General features: G+C 35.0%; 1 protein-coding gene and 2 long non-coding RNA genes across 6 annotated transcripts; 2 read left to right on the forward strand and 1 right to left on the reverse strand.

Annotated features, from left to right (window-relative positions):
• The first annotated feature begins 5,773 nt into the window (after positions 1-5,773).
• On the forward strand, positions 5,774-10,219 carry LOC140037660 (uncharacterized). The gene is made up of 2 exons (XR_011841617.1): positions 5,774-7,070; positions 7,613-10,219. It is a non-coding gene; the product is annotated as an uncharacterized lncRNA (long non-coding RNA).
• A 2,396-nt stretch (positions 10,220-12,615) lies between these two features.
• Positions 12,616-19,175, forward strand: LOC140037661 (uncharacterized). 4 transcript variants are annotated; one of them, XM_072082387.1, is made up of 7 exons: positions 12,616-16,660; positions 16,925-16,943; positions 17,599-17,677; positions 17,786-17,902; positions 17,996-18,153; positions 18,240-18,360; positions 18,455-19,175. In XM_072082387.1, the coding sequence occupies exons 3-7, from the start codon at positions 17,675-17,677 to the stop codon at positions 18,716-18,718; spliced, it is 663 nt and encodes a 220-aa protein (XP_071938488.1). In that variant the 5' UTR covers positions 12,616-16,660; positions 16,925-16,943; positions 17,599-17,674; the 3' UTR covers positions 18,719-19,175. The 4 variants fall into 4 exon arrangements, with proteins under 4 accessions (XP_071938488.1, XP_071938486.1, XP_071938489.1 ...); XM_072082385.1 differs by having other exon boundaries at positions 17,790-17,902; XM_072082388.1 differs by lacking the exon at positions 17,786-17,902 and having other exon boundaries at positions 12,617-16,660.
• A 249-nt stretch (positions 19,176-19,424) lies between these two features.
• LOC140038070 (uncharacterized) lies at positions 19,425-21,059 on the reverse strand. Its single transcript, XR_011841880.1, has 2 exons — positions 20,684-21,059; positions 19,425-19,639 (listed from the first exon to the last, which is right to left on the reverse strand). It is a non-coding gene; the product is annotated as an uncharacterized lncRNA (long non-coding RNA).
• Positions 21,060-25,470: the final 4,411 nt, after the last annotated feature.

Below are 25,470 nucleotides of genomic sequence, written 5' to 3' on the forward strand. Positions count from 1 at the left end.
CCCTCAATTCAGCACACTCTCGGTTCTCTCCCTGACACAGGGACAAGAAACAAAAACAGACAAGAAAAAAAAAAAAAACTCTCTCGGCTCTTTCTCTGGTCTCTCAACCGAAAAAAAGAAAAAAAAAGAATAACGCCTCTCCTTCTCTCGGCTCTCATCTCTCCCAATATTTTTCCAACACATTTTGCACACAACAAGGCAGCAACCGGTTGGATAATTGGAGCTTTGCATCAGAAACTTCAACCAAGCGATTGCCACCTACATTGAGGTAATTTTTAGTTTTGTTTAGCACATTAAATCCATGCTTCATTGTTTAATTTTCTTTTGCTTTTGCTGGTTTCCTTGGTTGTTGGGTTGCTAATTTTTGGGACAATTCATGCACAGAACTAAGAAAAAAAGAAACGGGCCCATGAATGCATGTCAAGTGTTTGTGAAAATGCCAAAATGGAAAAAATGAATTTTAGGGGCTGTTTTGCTTTATTCTAGTCTCTTTATGTTGTTTTCTTGTCAAATTAAAGTCATAGTAATATTTTATAAGTTGTAAGGAGTGTTATGGTATCATTTTTGGTGAAAGATAGGGTGATTTGAAAAAAATAAAAACTGGACTGTATTTTGACATTTTGGCCACTTTTGGGTCATCTTTTGTAAAAACTAAATCCGGAAATGGAACCTACGCGAAAAATCGAATGAGGGGGTGTATTTTGAGGATTTTTGGTAACCGGAGAGGTCACCGGCGGTAGCGGTCGGCGGCGGCGGCGCCACCGGCGACCACCATGGCCGCCAGCTGAAGCTTCAGCTCGCCTGGGAAGAAGAAGAGACGGAACGAACGGGGAAGAAAGAAAAGAAAGAAGAAGAAGAAAAAAAAAAGAAAGAAAAGAAAAGAAAGAAAACGGTTTGGGCTAATGTTTTTTCTTCGGTTGGGCCAGGAGTTAGTTTTGGTTGGGTTTTGGAAATGGGCTTTGGTTTATTTTTTCTTTTGGGTTTCGGATGGGCTAGGAGGCTGGAGCCCATGCATTTCTGGGTCGGGTTTGAGTGATAAAATGACGGGTTGGCCTGCTCGTTTCTATGGATTTTCGGTTGGGCTTAGGTAGTTTTTGGCCCAAAGAAATAAATAATGGCCCAATGGCCTTTTTCTCCCCAATCAGAAATCAAATTTTGCACTTTAGCCCCTGATTTCTGGAGTAGTTCACTTCGGCCCAGAATATTTTAAATTCCTTTCACTTAGGTACTTAATTTAATTGCACTTTGGTCCTTGAATTTTATCTTTCATTTAATTTTGACCCTTAAACTTTGGAAAAATATAACTTCTGTCCCTAAAAGTTTTCAATCTTTGCAATTCAGTCCCTGATGAATTTTGACTCTCTTTATTATGATTGTTTCTTTTCTTTAATAACTAATTATGTTATTTTTGAACATATTCAACTTGCAATTTTTAGATGTTCTTAAATTTCTTTGCGTTTGACATGTTAATGTGAATTTAGTATTTTAACATTATTATTATTTTCAATTAAAGTGGTGCCATGATTCTTTTGTTCATTGTGAGTATAAATAGGACAATTTGACTCCATTTAGTCACCACTTCAAACGGGAGGTACCCCTATTTTATTATTTCAATGTCAATTACGTGCTCTTATGTGCTCCTATTTGTTCTTATGTGTTTATATATTTTTATATGCTTTATTTACTTGATTTAAATATTCATTCAAATTTTCTTATATATGTTTTAGTTAATTTTTATAATGATTCAAGAGGCATTTAAATACCTCAAAAATGTAATAGATAGGATAATTAGATTTGTTTTATTATATTTTTCCCTTCTAGATTGTAGTTAGGCGCCCCCGATGTAATAGATAGGTTGCGTGTTTACGTGGCTTATGTGTTATGTGTTTTGTCCGCTTTTCTTAGGATTTTGGCATCTAGATATTATGTTTACGTGTTATGTGCTACGTGCTCTTATGTGTTTATTTGTTTTAATTTATGTTTTATTTGTTTCGCTATGAATTGTTAATGCATGACGTCACCACACTAGTCCAACGCTAGTTGTGGTTTCTCCCTCCGCTTACTTGCTAGTCCAACGCTAGCAAGGATTTTTAGAAATGGGCTAGTCCAACGCTAGACCCTTTAGGTCATCTTGCGCTAGATTCATCATTGTATGTTATTCATTACATTTTCATGCATATTTTTATACTAAGATCTTTTGCCATTTGCATGATATTCCCTATTATCTATTATCTCCCTATCCTCCATATGTGTTAATCATATCATTTAGAATTGCATTTCATTTAAGAATTTGTGGAATAAATTAGTTCATTTGCTTGTTCATATTAGGAGAATTATCCTTTGATCATGGAATATGGGTGATTATAACTCTTTAGTTTAAATACCCCATTAATCCGTGTATAAGAAAATTATGTCACGAGTTTTTGTCTCCCGTACCCATTATGCTGCATTTCCTTTTTCTTTGATCACTTATACCTATGTATAATTTAATTTAATTTTATTTTATTTAATTTCATCATTTGCATACTCGTGACCCCTTCAAGGAATTATTTTGGTTTTCGCAATCAATGCGATTGATATCAATTAAACTCTTGAATGGATATTTTGTCCCATTCGATATTTTATTTTAGATTTGTATCCATATAGAAAATATCCAAATGTGATAAATTTAAGGGTTAGATTAAGAAAATTTTGACTAAACCACGCAACTAGCTTAGACTAGATTGAAAGGGTGCCTTAGATTTGAGTTAATCGAACCTTTGCCTTCCCTTTCTTCAACCGTGACTCCCGAACTCATTTTCTCTGTTTTCAAAGACCTGGAGTTGTCAAAAAGGGTTTCATTTTATTTCTATTCAAAAAATATTTTTTTGGTGACTTGGTACACTCAAACTCAATACCAAGTGGCGACTCCTATTTTTTTTAAAAACCCTTTTTAGACTAATTTTTGGACCCAAATCGTCGCATTTTTTAAAGTCCCATTTTAGGTCTCTTTTTACTTATTTTAAAATAAAATTACATCTTTTATAAACACCCTTCTTTTTATTTTTCCATCGCGAAAAATGGGGCGCGACAGCTTGGCGACTCCACTGGGGACGCTAGAGAGTCCAAGCATTTGGTTTAGTTGTCTTTTCTTTTTTTAATCCTTTTTATTCATCATATTTGGATGTTTTAGGTTGCATTTTTTTTTCTTTTTTAGGATGTTTTACGTTTCACACTCGTATTCGTTCCTCGTATCTGATGAATGGTTTATTCATTTACTTGTTCGTACCGCGCTTTGCATTGCATTTGGGTGGGGGATATTACCCTAGAGCCTCGCATTGGTTCTCGATCCCTCTCCTCCAAACCGAACACTGGCATACGTGCATACGTTTTATTTTTTATCCCTTATTTATTTTTCTTTTAGTGGCTTGTCACGCCACTTTTTCCTGTTAGGATTAGGCGACCCACTTGGGCGTGTGATCGCGACACGACGTGTGCGTAGCATGATCCGGGGGGTCACTCAATCTTCCATTTTAAGCTTTGGGTTGATAGCCTTTAGTTTTTAGTCGAAAATTGAGGATTTTTTATAGATTCACTTGGACATGTGGCCGTGGCACGACGTGCACGTAGCAATGTCTGGGGAATCGCTCGAGCCACCGACAAAAAACCTTGGGATTAATGACCTTTGGTTTCCAAGTCTGAAGGCTCGGGGACCTAAAACCTATCGAGTCTAGATGCATTAGTGAGCCGATACTTCATGCATCCATGATAGTTTACCTAAGGTAGAATCTGTCTTACCCTATTAGTGACACTATTCACGAGGGGAGGGATCCAACCCCTCTTTTCCTTTTATTGCTTTCTCTCTTTGTATTGTTTTGCTACAATGTGTTGTGTATTTGTCTGATTGAACTAACTTTTCTTGGTTTTTGTCTCCATTGCATTCATAAGCCCTAGAAAATAAGAGTTCTGGCATGGTACTCTCTAGGAGCCTACCCTATTTGATATGACACGTTTAAATTCAATGCTTCGCATTTAAAGCATGAATACATTTCATTTTAGGCTCACCCCGGCATACAAAAGGGGGTTCTTTCAGATCATGTTTCATTTGTATACTGCATACTTAGTCGCTTTGATAAATTGGCAACATACATAAACCTTAGAGGGAATGCCATTTAGGGGATCCCATGATAGTAATAAGCCGCCTTGTGTCTCGGACATGTAATCCAATGAGACTTGCACGTTTATATTTTTTGTACCATCCAAAGGGGTAGTGCACAAGGTAAGGTAGGATTCGATCCCTTCCGTTTGACGACATTGAGGATGATGGAACAGTTTTTATGCATTAGAATATGAGCATCTAACAATCATTTTTTGGTCATTTTATCAGAATTGGTAAAAATCCCTTGCGTAAAGGACATTAAGTTGAAGAAATTCACAAATTCCTCATTGTTGAGATGATAAGTGTGTTAAGGCCAAATCTTGATTTCTGAAAGCTCATAGACTAATGAATCACAATGAATTTTTTGAAACTATCAATGGGCAGACAATTCCATCGATTTGGATAAATCATCAATTTCATTCATTTTATTTTTGTATCTAAGATGATTGAATCGATTTTTTTTTATAGATCATTCGACCCATACAATTTTGCTCATTTTTTTTTAATTTCATTTTCATTTTGAATAAATCATCAATTTCATTCTGTTTATTTGGCCAGTGATTCAGTCGATTTGTGAATAAACTGTCAATTCCATCCAATCCATCTTGACCAATTTATTCACTTTAGGTCAATTCAGTCAATTTTGAATAAATCGTCAATTTCATCCAATTAATTTTACCAGCTTATTCAATTTTTAGGACAATCCAATCAATTGTGACTAAATCGTTAATTTTTTAGTAAATTTTCAATTTCATCAAATCCATTATTTTTTTTAGGATAATTCAGTCAATTGTTTAGTAAATTTTCAATTTCATCCAATCCACTTGTTCAGTTTTATTCACTTTTAGCATAATTTAATCAATTTTTGAACTAATTATCAATTCCATTTGATCCATTTGGCCCGTTTATTCTTTTTTTTTTAAAAGTTTTGATCTATGGTTTATCGAATAAACTTGTCGAGACATTTCAATTCATTCAAAAATAAGCTTTTCACACTAAATTAATTTTTAATATCACTTTATGTGTCAATCAAAGCAATCAATCCATTCGGACTTTGTCCTCATTTTATTAGAACAAATTGTCTCTTGTCACTCCAATTAACCAAATTTTTTAAAATTGTCTTCTATTCGAATTTCAATAAGTCGATCGGATCCATCAGGTATGGTATGGTGCCTACCCCTGAGGATTGCATTTTCATGCTAGGCCAACCCTTGGCATAAAAGGGCTCTCCCATAGGACATGCATACCGATTTTGCAGTTTTGCTTACTAACTCTGGGTATTTTGCTTTTATTTTTTCCCCCTCCCCTGCATTTATAAAAGTTGTTTTAACAAGGTAAAAAAAAATATATTTTTCCTATATCTGATAATATTTTTGGGTCTAATAAATTTTGAAAAATTACAAATGTTACTTGATTCTTGGGCAGATCCTACAATGTGAAAAAAAAAATGAAATGAAAAAAAAAAAGAATGAAAAATCCATTTGAAAATGCTAGTGTAAAGCATCTCAAAAATCTCTTGATTCATTATTTCTAATCCATTTTGTCTCAAAAGATAGAAAGAGAAAGTGTGTATATATTTGAAAGTGTATTCTTTAGAGATATTTATTTTTCTCACATGTATTATATTTGAGAAATTTTCAAACATTTGAATAATAAAGTTTTATTTAGACAACTATTGTTTTGTATATACTCATTCTTTATTTGCTCATTGGGAGATTTCATGATGAATCCTAAGAAATAAGGCTAAATTGAAATTTTTTGACCTCTTGTTCGAAATTCATGAGCGTATGTCCAATTCTCAAAATTCTTTGCATACACTAGATTTGTGGTCTAAACTATTCAATGAGAGCAGTCGAAAATAAAGAGGGGTCATTCAAATTTGATAGTTTGTCATAGAATATCAACCCCGGCACTTTTCTTTTTCATCTTTTGTCCACTTCTATTGAACCTCCAAAGTCAGTCACCTTGGTTGACTTGCTTCAAAGTGAGATAATTTTTACCGTGAAATGTTCACTGTGTCTAACCAGATTCAATTCACATCCGAGTGAAAGCAAAAATGTCCATTATTTCTTATTTGTTTTGAAAATTTGGAATGATACTTTAAGCTTTTCGTTTCTATATCTATACAGATTTTATCAATTGTTCTCCCATTTGAACCTTTTAAAAGTACAATTTCATTTCAAATAAGAGCCTTAGTGATCATAATTTTACACGTCAAAAGGAAATGGATTTTCTCAACGGGCTATTCTTTACTTTGGTTGTCATGAAAAATAAGAATGATGCTTTGGCCGTTGTTTCTACTATCCAAACACTATCCATTCTTTGCATCCTCGTTTGAGCCTAAATTGGTGGTTCGTTTCAAAAGCACTTATGATCGTACCCCCACACTGGGAAAGGAGATTTGAGAATTGAAAAAATGGCAAAGATGCTCAAAATTTTAGCAAGAGAAAAATTACAAGTTGGGGGAATTTGACTCTACCATTGATATTTTGGTCTTCAATATAAAAAAGAAACAGGGGCCACCTACACTCCAAATTAGGGAGTTTTCGATTTTATCATTGACATTGGGATATCAGTATTGGTAAAATAAAAAATAAAAAAAAAGGGAAAAGAGAGAAAAGAAAAAAAATGAAAAAAATGAAAAATGATGAAAAAAAAAGAAAAGAAAGAAAATGCGAAGACATCCAATACTGCCTTCCCCTTAGTGATTGTTGAAGAAAAAAGAGGATTGATAAGAAAGAGAGAGTCAAAATGGGGTTCCGGATTTCAAATCCAAAACTGGGGCAATTTTTTAAGGAATGCGATCTTAAGTGCGTTGTCCTTGAAAAGTTTATTTCTTTTAGCTATCGGTGTTAAGCCATATTACAAGCTCATAAAGTCCATTGTTGACTTATCTTTCATGACAATTTGAAGTGAAAATCTTGCCTCTAAGGTAGGGCTGCAAACGAATCGAGCCGCTCGCGAGCCGCTCGCGAGCGGCTCGAGTCAAGCTCGAGTCGAGCTCGACATTAATCGAGCTCGAGTCGAGCTCGAGCCAACTCGAGTCAAACTCGAGCTCGAACTCGAGCTCAAAATATTAAACTCGTTAGCTCGCGAGCCGGCTCGCGAGCTTGAATATATATATATATATTTTTTATTTTTATTTTTATTTAATAATAAAATTACGTATATTATATATATATTTTTTATTTTTTATTTTCATAGTGAAATTACGGATATATCCTTAATATTTTATTATTTATTCAGAAAAAATATTATTTTATTTATTTTTTTAAAAAATAAAATAATTTTTTTTTATTTTTTTCGAGCTCGAGCTCGAGCTCGGCTCGACTTGATTCGAGTCGAGCTCGAGCTCGAAAATTGCCAGCTCGTCGAGCTCGAGCTCGAGCTCGAGCTTGATAAAATTTAGCTAAGGCTCGGCTCGATTAGCTCAAAACTCGACTCGGCTCGGCTCGTTTGCAGCCCTACTCTAAGGAACCTACCATTCACTCGTGATCATAAGGTCATAACTTGTTTCCATATGTTTGGCTATCGTTTCTACCCATACATTATAAGCCCATAGAGATTATATGTTGACTGAGTTTTCTCAAAAAATAAGAGTGATAAGCTATTTGCTTTCACCAAGATGTGATATTGAATGTGTTGGATACAATTTGGGCAAAAAAAAAAACAAAAAAAAAAAAAGACAGATCCTGACATACCATTCCCCTGAGTCATCTCAAAATCCTGAATAATATCCATTTGATTGGTTCTAAAAGATGAGCTCATAAGAAAAGTGGTCCTTTTCCCTCAACACCAATCCCAAAATAAGGAAGAGATCTTTTTCAATTTGGTCTTATTTTTGAGGGATTTATCATGGAATCTTCTACATGAGTTTGGATATGATATTTAAATTCTTCATGTGAAAAATGTAGTTTCTATTCACATTGCATGTGATTATTTTGCAACTAAAAAAAAAAAAAAAACCCCAAATCTGGGGCAAATTTTTTGTAATATATTGTGAGATTTCACCAAATAAGTTCAAATTGAGGCAAAAATTTTATAATACATTTGTAGGGTATGTCCAAGATCAAGTATATATTTTTAAAATTTTGATAAGTCAATACTTTGCATGAATCTTAATTGTTACATCATTGCTTAAAAAAAAAACACAAAAAAAAGAATAAAAAAAAATTGAAAAATTCAAGTGCTTTGAAAAATTCCCCATATGCAGGTGTTTATGGTTGAGATCGAGGAAAAAGTGCAATTCAAAACTTGCAAATTTGGAGATTAATCACAAATAAAAATGGAGCAATAATGCTACATTGCAAAGTGGAGGATCGGCTATTTGCTCAAAAGGAGTACATACTTCAGCAGCCAACTTGAAAAAAAAAAAAGAGAAAAGAAAAGAAAGGAGGAATGAAAAAAAAAGAGAATAATGAAAAAAAAAGAGGAAAAAATGAAAAAAAAAGAAAAGAAAAAAGGATTGAAAAAAAAGAAAAAAGAAAAAGAGAGTTTTTCCTTCGATTTTGCGAAATTTTGCAATTGAACTCTGGGAGCATTTCATTGGAGATTACATTTCTAAGTTGGGGTAACACCTTGCCCTCTTATGCTGTAATGGAAGTGGTAATACATGCCAAAACCGAGATTCCGTCCTTGCACATTTTGACAAAGGCTCAGGCAGAAGAAATCGAATGGATTAAGGAGCACAATGAGTTGCTGTCTCTAATTGATGAAAAAGAAGTTGAATGTTTGTCATGGACAATGCTATCATCAAAGGATGGTTCGTTAGTTATGACAAGAAAGACAAATCTCGCTTAATTGAAGTGAGGGATAAGGTTTTGAAGTAAATTCTTCTTATTCAAGAGGAGGTTAAAGAAAAGTTTGCTCCAACTTGGCAAGGGCTATTTATTGTTCAAAGAGTGCTATCCGGAGGAACGCTCATGCTTACAGAACTGGATGGACAGGTCTTTCCTCTGCCAATCAATTCGGATATGTGTAATAAATGCTTTCTCTGAGTATGTGATTTTTCTTTTTGAAATACCATCTAGGGCGGATCAAAGGCGAGCCTTCTTCTTTTCTCTTTGAACATCTTACCCCTAGTTTTCCCCATTGAACCTCCAGAATAATTTAACCCTTTATTTGATAGCCCTCCTAAAGATTGCAAACCCCACACTGGGGTAAATTTTTATCTCCTATTTGTCAAAAAAAAAAGAAAAAAAAAGAAAAAAAAAAGAAGAAAAGCCAAATTGGGGCAATTTTTTCTGTTTTAATACCCTCATACTGGGGCAAATATTGATAGAACGTGATCTTAGGGGTTTGAAACCTCTTTGAGGATTTTGCTCTCAAGCCTTAACATTTCTTCCACACCCCACCTGACCCCATCATAAAAATCATAAAGTTTCGACCTCCGCTTTAGTGGTATTTCTAATAAAAATCACTCAATCAAATGGCAAATGATGTCAATACACCTTCACCAATTTTGCATGGGAAGGATTGTCGCACTGATGCCATCATTTCTTAAAACATATTCTTGAGTTGATAAAAGTTGTTGACAAGATTTGTTCATTGAGTGAAAACCCGAATGGGCGTCTTTTCAAAAAGAAAGAAAAAAGAGAGAGAGAGAAGAAAAAAATGAAAAAGAAAAAAGAAGAAAATAAAAAGAAATAGAAAAAGGAAAAGAAAATGGGGGTGACCTTAAGGAAAATCCGAAATGGTTAAGGTCATCAAGGTGAGATTTTGGAGCACAAGAGAATCATGAACGAAAAGCGGGTTGCTGACACTTGAGTTACTGGCCATTCATTCAAATCTGGTCATTAGAAAAGTGGATTTGTGGTACAAAGTGAGGTATGGCTGACTGATGCTGGAAAATTGAGAAGATTCAAAACAAGTTGCAGCACAACTCTTGAGGAGCAATTTTGACATCGAAAGATCATGCTTGCATGGTTCTCAGGGCCAAAAGGAGCACAAGGAATCACATGGTATTGGTATCATATGATCACTCTTTTTGCTTTTTCGAAAGCATGAAAAATGTGGCCTTCGTTAAACATGATTTACACTGGGGCAAATATCAGAGGAATGAGCTCCAATTTTGGTAATGCATTTTAAATCGGCTTTGTGAAAAAAAAAGGGTCTTTTAAAATCGAGAGGACAGTGACATATGTATGTACCTCTCAAATCTCTTGAAAGGAGAGTTGTCATTGGTATTCTTCAAGTTTTAGAATTCGTCACCTTTGATTTTTTTTCAAAAAAAAAAAAAATAATAATAAAACAAAAAACAAAAAAGTGTGTTTCTTTCATTTCTTCTAAATTTTGGAAAAAAAAGAGGGATTGCAAATCCACCAACTTGAGCAACGTGCATTTTAATCATTCAGTTTGATAATATTGAACTTGCATTTTAATTTCTTTCAGTGTTTAATTGGGCTCGGGTCAATCCCACCAATCTGTTTTTAAAAAAAAAAAAAATATATATATATATATATATATATATATATATCAATCAAGAAGATCCAATTTAATTTCCTGTTGGTGAGTCTCAGCGTCCACCGCGCACCCTTCTATCCCCCTTCTTGACAATTTAATTTTCTGTTGGAGCGTAATCGCGTCCCTCCGCGCATCAATTTAATTTCCTGTTGGTGAGTCTCAGCGTCCACCGCGCACCCTTCTACCGCCCCTTCTTGACAATTTAAATTTCTGTTGGTGAGTCTCAGCGTCCACCGCGCACCCTTCTATCTCCCTTCTTGACAATTTAATTTTCTGTTGGAGCGTAATCGCGTCCCTCCGCGCATCAATTTAATTTCCTGTTGGTGAGTCTCAGCGTCCACCGCGTACCCTTCTACCTCCCATTCTTGACAAATTTAATTTTCTGTTGGAGCGTAATCGCGTCCCTCCGCGCATCAATTTAATTTCCTGTTGGTGAGTCTCAGCGTCCACCGCGCACCCTTCTACCTCCCCTTCTTGACAATTTAAATTTCTGTTGGTGAGTCTCAGCGTCCATCGCGCACCCTTCTATCTCCCTTCTTGACAATTTAATTTTTTGTTGGAGCGTAATCGCGTCCCTCCGCGCATCAATTTAATTTCCTGTTGGTCAGTCTCAGCGTCCACCGCGCACCCTTCTACCTCCCCTTCTTGACAATTTAAATTTCTGTTGGTGAGTCTCAGCGTCCACCGCGCACCCTTCTATCCCCCTTCTTGACAATTTAATTTTCTGTTGGAGCGTAATCGCGTCCCTCCGCGCATCAATTTAAATTCATGTTGGTGAGTCTCAGCGTCCACCGCGCACCCTTCTATCCCCCTTCTTGACAATTTAATTTTCTGTTGGAGCGTAATCGCGTCCCTCCGCGCATCAATTTAATTGTCTATTGGAGCGTAATCGCGTCCCTCCGCGCATCAATTTAAATTCATGTTGGTGAGTCTCAGCGTCCACCGCGCACCCTTCTATCCCCCTTCTTGACAAATTTAATTTTCTGTTGGAGCGTAATCGCGTCCCTCCGCGCATCAATTTAATTTCCTGTTGGTGAGTCTCAGCGTCCACCGCGCACCTTTCTACCTCCCCTTCTTGACAATTTAAATTTCTGTTGGTGAGTCTCAGCGTCCACCGCGCACCCTTCTATCCCCCTTCTTGACAATTTAATTTTCTGTTGGAGCGTAATCGCGTCCCTCCGCGCATCAATTTAATTTCCTGTTGGTGAGTCTCAGCGTCCACCGCGCACCCTTCTACCTCCCCTTCTTGACAATTTAAATTTCTGTTGGTGAGTCTCAGCGTCCACCGCGCACCCTTCTATCCCCTTTCTTGACAATTTAATTTCCTGTTGGAGCGTAATCGCGTCCCTCCGCGCATCTTTTTCTAAAAAGATCAATTTAATTTTCTGTTTGTGAGTCTCAGCGTCCGCCGCGCACCCTTCTATCCCCCTTCTTGGAGCGTAACCGCGTCCCTCCGCGCATCTTTTTCTAATTATGACAAGTTACTTTTCTTGACTGTTTTGATTAATAATTGTGCTTTCTCATTCATTTTGGGTTTCATGTTTAGAAGTTCTGATAGCTCAGACTTTTTCGATTTTGCAAAGATCACAGTTGGTCAATGCACTTGTTTCATTGTGATTCACTTGTAATTTGAACTACGTTTGACCTGATTCCCATGGCGGGATACGTAGGCAACTCTACATGAGTTCGGTCACGTGCTTTCTGTAATGTTATTGCATCATTTTGCTCAATAATTTCAGCCAAGTGTTGGCTTGTTTATTTTAGTTCAAGTGCAGCTAGAAGAGACAGGTAAGCGATTTGGTGCCTACGTCTTTGTCTTGAGTTTTTTTGAAACTCTAAACAAAGAGGGGCAAGCTGTAGACACCAAATTTTTGCCAAATTTTTGTCAAATTTTATGTTTTATTGAATATTTTCTATTTGATGAATCATTTGTTTTCTTGTATTTTAAGTATATTTTGTCTCATTTTTGTAGGTTTATCTTAAAAAAAAAAAAGAAAAGAAAAGAAAAAAAGAAAAAACAAACCAAAACCCATTTGACAAAAATCCCTTGGTTCCCTCCTGAATCTCGGGGACTGACAAAAAAAAAAGAACGGCACTTTTGGGGCTCAAGAAAAACTACTCCCTCAATTCAGCACACTCTCGGTTCTCTCCCTGACACAGGGACAAGAAACAAAAACAGACAAGAAAAAAAAAAAAAACTCTCTCGGCTCTTTCTCTGGTCTCTCAACCGAAAAAAAGAAAAAAAAAGAATAACGCCTCTCCTTCTCTCGGCTCTCATCTCTCCCAATATTTTTCCAACACATTTTGCACACAACAAGGCAGCAACCGGTTGGATAATTGGAGCTTTGCATCAGAAACTTCAACCAAGCGATTGCCACCTACATTGAGGTAATTTTTAGTTTTGTTTAGCACATTAAATCCATGCTTCATTGTTTAATTTTCTTTTGCTTTTGCTGGTTTCCTTGGTTGTTGGGTTGCTAATTTTTGGGACAATTCATGCACAGAACTAAGAAAAAAAGAAACGGGCCCATGAATGCATGTCAAGTGTTTGTGAAAATGCCAAAATGGAAAAAATGAATTTTAGGGGCTGTTTTGCTTTATTCTAGTCTCTTTATGTTGTTTTCTTGTCAAATTAAAGTCATAGTAATATTTTATAAGTTGTAAGGAGTGTTATGGTATCATTTTTGGTGAAAGATAGGGTGATTTGAAAAAAATAAAAACTGGACTGTATTTTGACATTTTGGCCACTTTTGGGTCATCTTTTGTAAAAACTAAATCCGGAAATGGAACCTACGCGAAAAATCGAATGAGGGGGTGTATTTTGAGGATTTTTGGTAACCGGAGAGGTCACCGGCGGTAGCGGTCGGCGGCGGCGGCGCCACCGGCGACCACCATGGCCGCCAGCTGAAGCTTCAGCTCGCCTGGGAAGAAGAAGAGACGGAACGAACGGGGAAGAAAGAAAAGAAAGAAGAAGAAGAAAAAAAAAAGAAAGAAAAGAAAAGAAAGAAAACGGTTTGGGCTAATGTTTTTTCTTCGGTTGGGCCAGGAGTTAGTTTTGGTTGGGTTTTGGAAATGGGCTTTGGTTTATTTTTTCTTTTGGGTTTCGGATGGGCTAGGAGGCTGGAGCCCATGCATTTCTGGGTCGGGTTTGAGTGATAAAATGACGGGTTGGCCTGCTCGTTTCTATGGATTTTCGGTTGGGCTTAGGTAGTTTTTGGCCCAAAGAAATAAATAATGGCCCAATGGCCTTTTTCTCCCCAATCAGAAATCAAATTTTGCACTTTAGCCCCTGATTTCTGGAGTAGTTCACTTCGGCCCAGAATATTTTAAATTCCTTTCACTTAGGTACTTAATTTAATTGCACTTTGGTCCTTGAATTTTATCTTTCATTTAATTTTGACCCTTAAACTTTGGAAAAATATAACTTCTGTCCCTAAAAGTTTTCAATCTTTGCAATTCAGTCCCTGATGAATTTTGACTCTCTTTATTATGATTGTTTCTTTTCTTTAATAACTAATTATGTTATTTTTGAACATATTCAACTTGCAATTTTTAGATGTTCTTAAATTTCTTTGCGTTTGACATGTTAATGTGAATTTAGTATTTTAACATTATTATTATTTTCAATTAAAGTGGTGCCATGATTCTTTTGTTCATTGTGAGTATAAATAGGACAATTTGACTCCATTTAGTCACCACTTCAAACGGGAGGTACCCCTATTTTATTATTTCAATGTCAATTACGTGCTCTTATGTGCTCCTATTTGTTCTTATGTGTTTATATATTTTTATATGCTTTATTTACTTGATTTAAATATTCATTCAAATTTTCTTATATATGTTTTAGTTAATTTTTATAATGATTCAAGAGGCATTTAAATACCTCAAAAATGTAATAGATAGGATAATTAGATTTGTTTTATTATATTTTTCCCTTCTAGATTGTAGTTAGGCGCCCCCGATGTAATAGATAGGTTGCGTGTTTACGTGGCTTATGTGTTATGTGTTTTGTCCGCTTTTCTTAGGATTTTGGCATCTAGATATTATGTTTACGTGTTATGTGCTACGTGCTCTTATGTGTTTATTTGTTTTAATTTATGTTTTATTTGTTTCGCTATGAATTGTTAATGCATGACGTCACCACACTAGTCCAACGCTAGTTGTGGTTTCTCCCTCCGCTTACTTGCTAGTCCAACGCTAGCAAGGATTTTTAGAAATGGGCTAGTCCAACGCTAGACCCTTTAGGTCATCTTGCGCTAGATTCATCATTGTATGTTATTCATTACATTTTCATGCATATTTTTATACTAAGATCTTTTCCCATTTGCATGATATTCCCTATTATCTATTATCTCCCTATCCTCCATATGTGTTAATCATATCATTTAGAATTGCATTTCATTTAAGAATTTGTGGAATAAATTAGTTCATTTGCTTGTTCATATTAGGAGAATTATCCTTTGATCATGGAATATGGGTGATTATAACTCTTTAGTTTAAATACCCCATTAATCCGTGTATAAGAAAATTATGTCACGAGTTTTTGTCTCCCGTACCCATTATGCTGCATTTCCTTTTTCTTTGATCACTTATACCTATGTATAATTTAATTTAATTTAATTTTATTTAATTTCATCATTTGCATACTCGTGACCCCTTCAAGGAATTATTTTGGTTTTCGCAATCAATGCGATTGATATCAATTAAACTCTTGAATGGATATTTTGTCCCATTCGATATTTTATTTTAGATTTGTATCCATATAGAAAATATCCAAATGTGATAAATTTAAGGGTTAGATTAAGAAAATTTTGACTAAACCACGCAACTAGCTTAGACTAGGTTGAAAGGGTGCCTTAGATTTGAGTTAATCGAACCTTTGCCTTCCCTTTCTTCAACCGTGACTCCCGAACTCATTTTCTCTGTTTTCAAAGACCTGGAGTTGTCAAAAAGGGTTTAATTTTATTTCTATTCAAAAAATATTTTTTTGGTGACTTGGTACACTCAAACTCAATACCAAGTGGCGACTCCTATTTTTTTTAAAAACCCTTTTTAGACTAATTTTTGGACCCAAATCGTCGCATTTTTTAAAGTCCCATTTTAGGTCTCTTTTTACTTATTTTAAAATAAAATTACATCTTTTATAAACACCCTTCTTTTTATTTTTCCATCGCGAAAAATGGGGCGCGACAAAATGTAAATAGTTGTAGACTATTTGGGTGTCCTTTTATCACATGGGGTGTTTTGAATTATATTATATCTATTAAATAAATATTCCTAATTATAATATTCCTAATTAAATATTCCAAATGTAAAAGCCGTTAGAACTAATGTGCCAGCCAAAGCCTTCCAAAGAAAGATTACTTCTCCACGTCTTTGTTCCCTGTATTATAGAGCTATGACGATGAATCCACTCATCGATTTCTAAGCACGTGACTCCAGTCTTTTCTCGTTCCAAACTATGGGCCATTTTTGTACTCAAAAACAGTGAGGAAAGGAAAAGGTTTCGGCCCCTTTCTTTGGTTTGACAGGAACCAACGAAGTCAAATAAATGGTCTTATTAGTCACTAAAGTTTTTCTTCATTTAGGCAGAGTTTCCTTCCTCTTTCTTTGCGTCGCATAGCCTCTTCCTTTTCGCCGATTAGTAGCCAGCTATATGAGCCTGCAAAATGTTTAGTTCTCAGCCAATTCCTTCAACAACTAATTGCCCTTCCTTTTGATTGCAACCCACAAATTCCTCTGCACGCACGTGAATTTTTGTTTTCCCCCAAAAATTAGGTCACTGAAATTTCTTTCCCCAAAATCTGCGAGCCTGCAAAATTTTCAGTTTTCTGCCAATTGTTCCAGCAACTAATTGTACTTCCTTTCGATTCACTTCCAAAAAATCCTCCTCATCCACGTGAATTCTTTTTTTCCCCCAAAAACAGCTCATTTTAGGTATGGCTACTGTACCGAGTTATCATCCATGGTACAGCTTTCAGAACTTATTATTTCCAGCCTTATATATAAATTTGTTTCCCACTTTTGCCAGTATTCAGAAGAGGAGCAAACAAAATCTAGGTATGTTTCTATTTTCTCTCTTCTTATTTTTGAGTTGCAATTTTTTTACTTTGAATGTTCTTCCCTCCTGTTTATCATTGGCTTCCGTTAATTAGACACTGTCATGTGTTTCATATTATGCATAAAAGAATGATTATGATGTAATTTAACGATTAACTTATGTTTATTTAATGATTATGATGTAATTTATCGATTAACTTATGTTTATTTTTTTTCTCTGTTTCTATTGATTTCAAATGTTGCCCGACTTTTGCCAACATTCAGCCGAGCAAAGAAAATATAGGTATGTTTCTATTTTCTCTCCTTCCATTTTGAACTGCAATTTTTTTGTTTCATTGTTGTTGCATCTGTCTATTGCCTTCCGTTAATTAACGACCTCCATGTGTTTCATGTTATGCTATGATGGTTATTTTTCGGATTAGCTTATGTTTATTTTTGCCTCTTTTTTAATTTAAAATGTTGCATCATGTTGTTACCTGTTTATGTATTGAAAAATTACATAATTTAGTGTTATTGTAGTTTGGGTTATTAAGGTAGTCATTCTATATATATTAGTTAGTTTTAGCTATTCTAGGATGCTTTGATTTTGTCATTGTTGTGTGCTTTTCGCTTAGTATCTTACTTCCTTTATAGTATTTATAGTAAAATTAGATTTTGATCTTTTGTGTTTCATAATGAAGAAAAAAAGAAAATTTAGTTCAAGTTCTAGACTGATAGATGAGATATTTGATGATGCTTTTGATCTAAGCATGTTAGAAAGAAGCAAAAAGAAAAACCTAAATATGCTGACTGATTAGCACTGCCCCTCTAATCATAGCTCTCCGTGTTAAAGTGACCACATTCAATAGTAAAATTTTCACTATGCATTATGATTTCTCTATTGTTTGGCTTCTTAGTACTTTATGTTATAATTACTAAACCATTTCATCATTTTACAGCTTTGTCATTCACTACAAGGTATTCATCTGGAATTCTGATTAGTCCTCCACTCCCAGATGACCTCTCTTTCAAGTAATGGTAAGTCTACTTTTTTTTAGATTTTTTACCTTAAATTATCCATTAAATTTACTGGTACATTTTTAATTTGTGTTGTAAACATAATCATTCAAGTTTACTTTGAACAAGGAAGGAATCCAAAATTTGCTTAATGCTAAAAGATACAGTGATGCTAACTGTTTACTTCCTCCTCCAAATGAAGAGGATATCAAAGCAATCAGCACTTTTCAAGCATTATTTCCAATTGTAAGAGCTATTTATTATTTTAAAATTCTGCTTAAATATAACTTTTTTGTCTTTAATTGACATTCAAATACCATTCTTGGTTGCTTGACTCAGCAAAAGGCAGCTTGGGTGCAAGGAACTGTCAAACTTGCATATGGATTCACCAAATATTGGACTACTGCTTGTGTGAATTGTCACAAAATTGTGAATGCTAACATTGACTGGATCATTCATTGTCCTTCATGCAAACAGCAAAGTGAAGTTGAACTGAGGTTAGACCATAAACTTATGCTTCTAAATTAAACATTCTTCGCATTTATTATCATATATTAATCTTAATTCCTTCACTTGACTAAAGGGCTCGCATTCCAATTATAATAACTGATCCTTCGAGCTCAATACATTGCATTATATTTGGAGAAGATGCTGAAAAAATGATTGAGTTCACTCCACTACAACTTAAGCAAGCACAAGAAGATGTAAGTACAAATTTCCTGTCTTATATTCGCCATAAATACAAATATACATAGACAAGAATTCACAGAACCTAACTTAAAAATTTTTCTGCTGTAGGGCTTTGGAATAGATACTGAACTTAATGATGCCTTGAAAAAATACACAGTTGTCTGTTTTCTGAAATCCTATGAGACTCCCTTCCAAGGTCAACTGCAGAGAAAGAATACTGTCATCAAGGCTTACACTGCAGCTGAACTATCGCACCATCCCCTTCCACTGGCACTTCCAGAAAACACTCAAGTTTCTTCTGCACTTGGCAGTTCATCAGCAAGGCATCCAGAAAAATCAGCAAAGGATCAGATGTTCACACCAACGACATAGTTGGTACTTGAAGAAATTGCAGGAGCCAGTTCTTACAAAGAAGGGCAGACGTCTAGAACCAGTGGAGCAAAAAGAAGCCTTGATTTTCCAGAATATTTACTAGCAGACACACTTCCTGAACATGCAACAAAGACTGCTGAACAGTTTGCCAAAGAACCTGTAAAATCATATAGCCCACCTAGCAATATGAAGGATAGTCCAGCAAAGAAAGCTAAAGCAAAGGAAGACTGATATGGTCTAATTCTGTACTTTTGTTATATCTTTTGTTCATTGCCTTGATGACTGTCTTGATTGCTTAGACAATGCCTTTTGAATTACATTATGATCCATTATTCTTTTGACTTAAAAAGTAATGGATCCTAATATATCTATGAATGGTTTAACCATCAATGTTGTAATTCAATAGGCAATGAAGCTTATTTAAACCCCCTAATATGTAACTGTGGCTTGAACTGAAGTGTGTGTTCTGCTAAGACATGAATGATTGAGTTTATTTAATCTATGGTTGTGATTTGCATATTCATTATTTACCTCTTCATTTTTCAGTTAGTCATATAGATATATGGTCTCGATTGCCCAACTGTGATTGAGTTGTTGTGATAAATATGATATTAGTTGATCATATCAGTGGGTTGGCCGTTGCATAGCACGGCCAGAACCATGCTAGTACACATTACAAGCCAAGAAGACAGTTGATCCCCCGATCTTCAATCAATCTCTAGATATATAGATTCAAAAGAAAAGAAAAGAAAAGAAAAAACATAGTCTTGAATAGATATCAACTCAAGCACTGATCAGCTAGAAAAACAAAGCTTTGAACAAATCCAGTTGGCCTGCACCTACAAATTCCCAAGGCCACGGCAAGTGGCAAGTCAGCCCTGCTTTTTTTCACTTCTAGTTCACCTCCAAGGTTCAATGGTGCTGAAACACAATAGGAAAAATAAATATCTTAATATGTGAAAGAAACATCAAGTCCACTCGTGAAGCACAACCTATTATAACTCATAGGCCATACAAGAAACAATTAGTCTGACAAGGCAGGTGCATAATTCAGTTCACGTACTTTATTCGACACCCCAATCTTTCATGATACACACTAGGACTGGCAGTTATCATCTTCAAAGTATCATCCCAGCCAAATCCACTTTTTTCAAAGTATCATTCGCTTGCTGATATTGTTGTTGATTGATATTTCCATAAAGTATTGTCGGATGACTTATTTATATGCAAACTTTCTTACAACTGAAATTTTCTTGTCCTGTTTTCCATTTTGCCTAGTCAGAAAACTAGGCTTTCTAGCCTGAAGCTCGGATCAAATTAATCTATACTCAACTGAAGCTTGGCTGATTAACAGCTGATACATATATGCAGTGATCTTGTGAACCAACCAAGCAAACTTGAACTGAAGGTTTCTGGCCTGGGAGGCTTTCTAACCAGTGGTCATTCGTTAATGCTATTTCTAGTTCAATTGTCTAACAGGATTGAATTAAAACCTAAAATGAAAAGAAATTCCCCCTTTTGCCTTTTCTTTTTTTTTTTTTTTAATTCTGCAAGTAAAGCCAATGGTGACTAGTCGATCAATCAGACATCCAAAGAAGTTAACCTTCTTTGATATCCATTAATTAGAGCCTACAAAGACCAAGTCTTTTTTCTTGCCAATTTTCTTTGAGGCTAAACGTCCAACAGCAAAACAAAGCATTAAGATGGAAAAGAAAAAGAAAAATTTCCCTTTTATAGTTTTATTAGGTCAAGCAACTATTCTGATTCAAAGAATCATAAAACCCCCAAAACTCAACAGCCAAATTAATTCATTAGCATCAATCAAATTAGATTTAACCCTAATCAGGTAAGAACAAACTAAAACAAAAGCAACCCACAAAAATTCATTCAAATCCAACTTCAAGAATGTACACCAGTAATTCTAGACAATTTTTCAAAGGAAAAGGGAAAAAGAGACCACCATACCTTTGGAAATACTTAAGGAGTCTTTACCCTTGTTGGAAATGCTATTGTAGCAACGGGAATGAGATGTCGCTGCCAGAGCCAGAATGAGCCAGAGTTGGAGATGCCGCCGGCGAAGAAGAGTGGGTCTTTCCCTTGGATTTGTTTGCTGATGTCGAAAATCCGATTTGCTGAGATAGTGTCGTCGGAGGAGGTGATCGCCACCGAGGAATGACGCCGGAGGAAGCGGGAATGGTGGTTCTTCGGGAATGAAAGGAAAAAAAATGAGAGAGAGAGAGAGAGAGAGAGAGATGCTGGAGTAGTTTACCTGATGTCGAAAATCCTTGCGAGGCTGTGAAAAGAAGGCTGAGGAAAATAACTTCACGATAAGAGATAAGGAAGTTATTTTCCTTCGGTGAGTGTAACTTATTTTCAGTAGGAAAAAATTTTCCCAGAGCAAAAACCCAACCAAACAATAGAAAATCAGAAAAATGTTTTCCGGAAAACCTTTTACACCCAAACAAACAGACCCTTAAAACTTTAGAGGAGCCAAATGAAACTATTAGAAACCTTAGAAGAGGTTTCTGAAATTATTCCTCTTTTGAATTCGTTAACCCATTAATGTAATGAAATGAACATCTTTCTAAACCAATGTGATAATGAATCGGTTGAGCCAATTTTGGATTGATTAATTTGAACTAGTTAAATTAATCAAGAAGTTGACCGAGAACAATTTGAGGAGAGAAGAGAGGTGAATTAAATTAATCAAGCTTTCTCTTAGATTTAAACCAAATAAAACGAGTATGGTCAAACAAAACAAACTAGTTCCAAATTAACCTCAATTTGCAAATTACAACAAGAAGATGACAAACAAATAAGTTGAAGAACAAACAAACAAAGAGATTAACTCAAGGCAAAGTAACTCAAACTCATTTATAATGGTTTGACTTCCTCTTTCAAATTTATCTCTACCCCTAAACTTATCCAAATTTGGATTTTTCTCCACTAAGTATCTTTTCAATGAATATGAGACCATAACCTTTCATGTACACGAATAGGGCCCACCGTTGCTTATATTAAGCCTTTCTAGTCAAATTACAACCTTTAACTCTAGTAGATTTGTTGGCATCTAAAGTATTATACAAAACATTTATAGCCTTGACATTCAAAGTAAGATTAGTCTTATTTTGAACACTTAATTCATTTCTAGTTTTTAACTCTAAACCTACCAAAATCCATATCTAAAATAGTGGTTTCATAAAATAGTGGTTTTATCCAAATTTGGATTTTTCTCCACTAAGTATCTTTTCAATGAATATGAGACCATAATCTTTCATGTACACAAATAGGGCCTACTGTTGCTTATATTAAGCCTCTCTAGTCGAATTACAACCTTTAACTCTAGTAGATTTGTTGGCATCTAAAGTATTATACAAAACATTCATAACTTTGGCATTCAAAGTAAGATTAGTCTTATTTTGAACACTTAATTCATTTCTAGTTTTTAACTCTAAACCTACCAAAATCCACATCTAAAATAGTGGTTTCATAAAGACTTTCATTAACAATATATTATAACTCAACATCAGTAGATTGCAAAAATATTTCTATACATTCTTTACAACTAACATTGGGCACATTCAAGATAATTAATACCATTACATTCTTTACAACTAACATCAGTAGATTGCAAATCCGATAACTATACATAAAAACATTTGAATTATAATTTGAAACGCATCACCGGCATATCCTTCTGAGAGGATACAAAGCTGTCTATCAAACTTATAAGTACAAGCCAATAATTATATAAAACTTTGAATGTGCTTACAAAAGTTTCAAATATAGAAAATCACTCATACAATACTTCACACTAAACTGTCAACATATATACATTACTAGGATACAAAAGCCAAATAGGCTACAATTTTACAAAATTCAACTCTAGAAACATAGCCTAATCAAAACTAGTTTTCAGTCCATTCTAATCCTAATTCTCATATGCAGGAGAGGAAAATTAAGTGGGGTGAGCATCGACTTACTTAGTAAGTAGTACAAAGATACACATGCTGAATCAAGCACATTAATATTACATATAAAATTTTATAAAATTATTTCATAGAATTCAATCACAATTAGCACATTACATGCATATTAGATATACAATGCATAACTATGCATAAATTCAAATTTCATTATTATTTAATTATAATTTGTGGTATCTTTTTTTTTTTTCAATTTGCCTTCAACTAAATAATATGCTACAGTCTATATTTTATCCCATGACAAAGCCGTTAAATACCACTGTTATTTTCTATAGTAGGGTCATATACCGGTTAAAAAGTTTTGGATAATTACTACGGTCACTATTTTTTCCCATGACAAGGCCGTTTGTCCAATATTATATCTTGTGAGAAAACAGTACCAATATTCAAACATAGCAATTCTAGAGTATTTTCCCATCCTTTACTTGTTTTAATAAGTTCAACATGTCCAAATATTGCATAACGATCACCTTTAAACATGCAGTACAACTCAATCAGGGGAACATATTCATCAATCAATTACATATGCTTAATCCAATTTAATGTAATAAAATACTTTTCTCCATAGCAATTAGCAAATAAAATCTTTTATAAAGATATTTTTTTTAAAAAATCATAGAGACATGATAGAGCCACTTACCCTATATGAGGATAACTCTAGTTCCAGTCAAAAGTCAATGAAATGTCATTTTGGTCTTTCCCTACAATAACAATTCAGTTGTAAGGTACTTTTAGTATACCTAAAAGGTACTCCAAGTAAGGGTGCTTGCTCAAGATATTTAGTAACCACAATATTCAATTAAATCAACATAACTCCAATTACATTTGTCAAAAAAACTATGAAATTGGTGCTGTTAGAAACTAGAATTGAAGTGTTAAAAAGAAGACATCTCTTAGAGATTCAGATCATAAGCTAGCCTAAATTTAGTTGCAAGCCACTACAATTCCTCAGTTCTGAGCTACACTGGTTTCGATTTTCAGCTAGATTTGTAGATTTTCTGGTATTTATAGAAAAAAGCTTGAATTTTATACCCCTGAAAAGATCTCTAAGTCTAGTTGCAACTGATGCTACTCAATTTCGACTTTTTCATATCAAGTTATGGCCAATTTACTAAAGCTATACAAAGGTGACTGTCAACCACGGGATTAGCTAGAACTAAATATTTCTTGGCCATTAACATCTAAATTCTTTGAAGTTTCATGTATGTCCATATCAACTGATTATTACAGGTCAATAGCAACAGACATATGAAATTCCCATAAAATTGATTTATGGTTGTCGAATCTCATTTTTGGTAACTAGCAGTTATTAGAGCAACCATATCAAGAGAACCACCAAGGTTCTATTGCATAACCCTTAATTGCAACTCGTGAAACTTAGGGAGAGTGGATTCTTAACTCAACTCGACTTAAAAAGTGGGAGTTTGATGTTTCCTAGCTTCGCTCTGAGTTTGTCTTTTCCAAAGGTTATAGCCATTCAAGTTTAATAGCAGAAGTAAGACGGGTAGCAACAAGCGGTAGGATAGATATACATAAACTTTCCTTGCACTTTGATTTTCCAATTACTCGTCCAATTACTAATTGTACCCCATACTTGTCCCTAATTCTCAATTTAAGTAGAAAAGTTTGGGATATTGGGGCTTCAATATTATATCTTATCCTTCTTATAAAAAGTTTTATCCTCAAAACTTAACATACCTGATTCTTGAAACAAATGAGGGTACTTATTTCTCATATTATTCTCCAGTTCCCGAGTCGTTTCAGGTGACATATGGTTAGTGTGAGAACCCTAAAATTTTCACATTTTCTCAGTATTTTGTTTATTTTCACTTTCTTTTTTAAAAAAAAATGAAAAGAATTTGTCATCCATTTCTAAGGAGAGTTTTCATTGCATATATGTGAACGTGTGATGTGAGATATGTATATATGTCTATGAGTTGGAAGTATAGATGAGCGCGGCATTCGAACTAGGAAAAGAAGAAAAACATTTGGTGAGAAGAGGAAGGACCAAATCCGGCCGCAAATCCGGCCAGTTCTTGGCCGGATTGCTATTGGTTTTTGAAAAAAAAATAAGTTCTCTTCTGCCCTGAATCCGGCCTGGAATCCGACCGGAAATCAGGCTAGATTCCGACCGGATTCCAGGCCGGATTCAGGGCAGAAGAGAACTTATTTTTTTTTCAAAAACCAATAGCAATCCGGCCAAGAACCCGGATTGTGACGTGGCACAGGCGGCCACCAACTTTGACCGTCTGTTTCCTTCATTCTTATCTAGCTTTTGGCCTAAAATATCTTCCATTTCTTACTCTTTCTTGGCCGGTTGTCTTGGAGAGAAAAGACAGGAAGTTCTTCATTTTTTTTCCTAGTTTCAATCTTTGCTCAAATCTTGAGATTTCGCCGTTAGATTTTCAATCTACTCCATACAAGTGTGTACTAAGGGGGTTTAAAGCTTTTAACGGAGTGATTTTTGGAAGGGAGCTTATAAGGTGAGTGTTAAGAAATTTCCTTTTGTTCTAATAATGGTTAATTGGTGGTTTGTAGAAGTTAGATATGCCATTTTGTGGATGATTTCATGATTTTAAGTAGAGTTGGTCCAATTTCTGGTTTATTGGGGATTTTTCTGATTTTATATGATTATGGTTAGTTGGCCATGGAATAATGACTTGGTTAGGTGTAAGATGAAGCTTATATGTACTAGTTGTGATTGCTTACGGAAAATTTCCGCTTGTGGGATAAATTCCGGTTTTAGGGTTTAATTTAGGGCTTTGC

The sequence above is a fragment of the Coffea arabica genome, chromosome 3c, assembly GCF_036785885.1.
Source record: "Coffea arabica cultivar ET-39 chromosome 3c, Coffea Arabica ET-39 HiFi, whole genome shotgun sequence".
NCBI classification, from domain to species: Eukaryota; Viridiplantae; Streptophyta; class Magnoliopsida; order Gentianales; family Rubiaceae; genus Coffea; species Coffea arabica.

What these genes read in the sequence shown, in the direction of transcription:
- LOC140037661 (XM_072082385.1), top strand. Translation starts at nt 17,656, where the DNA reads ATGACCTCTCTTTCAAGTAATG. An exon ending in GACCTCTCTTTCAAGTAATG is followed by an intron (nt 17,678 to 17,789) that starts GTAAGTCTACTT and finishes TGAACAAGGAAG; the next exon opens with GAATCCAAAATTTGCTTAAT. An exon ending in TTCAAGCATTATTTCCAATT is followed by an intron (nt 17,903 to 17,995) that starts GTAAGAGCTATT and finishes TGCTTGACTCAG; the next exon opens with CAAAAGGCAGCTTGGGTGCA.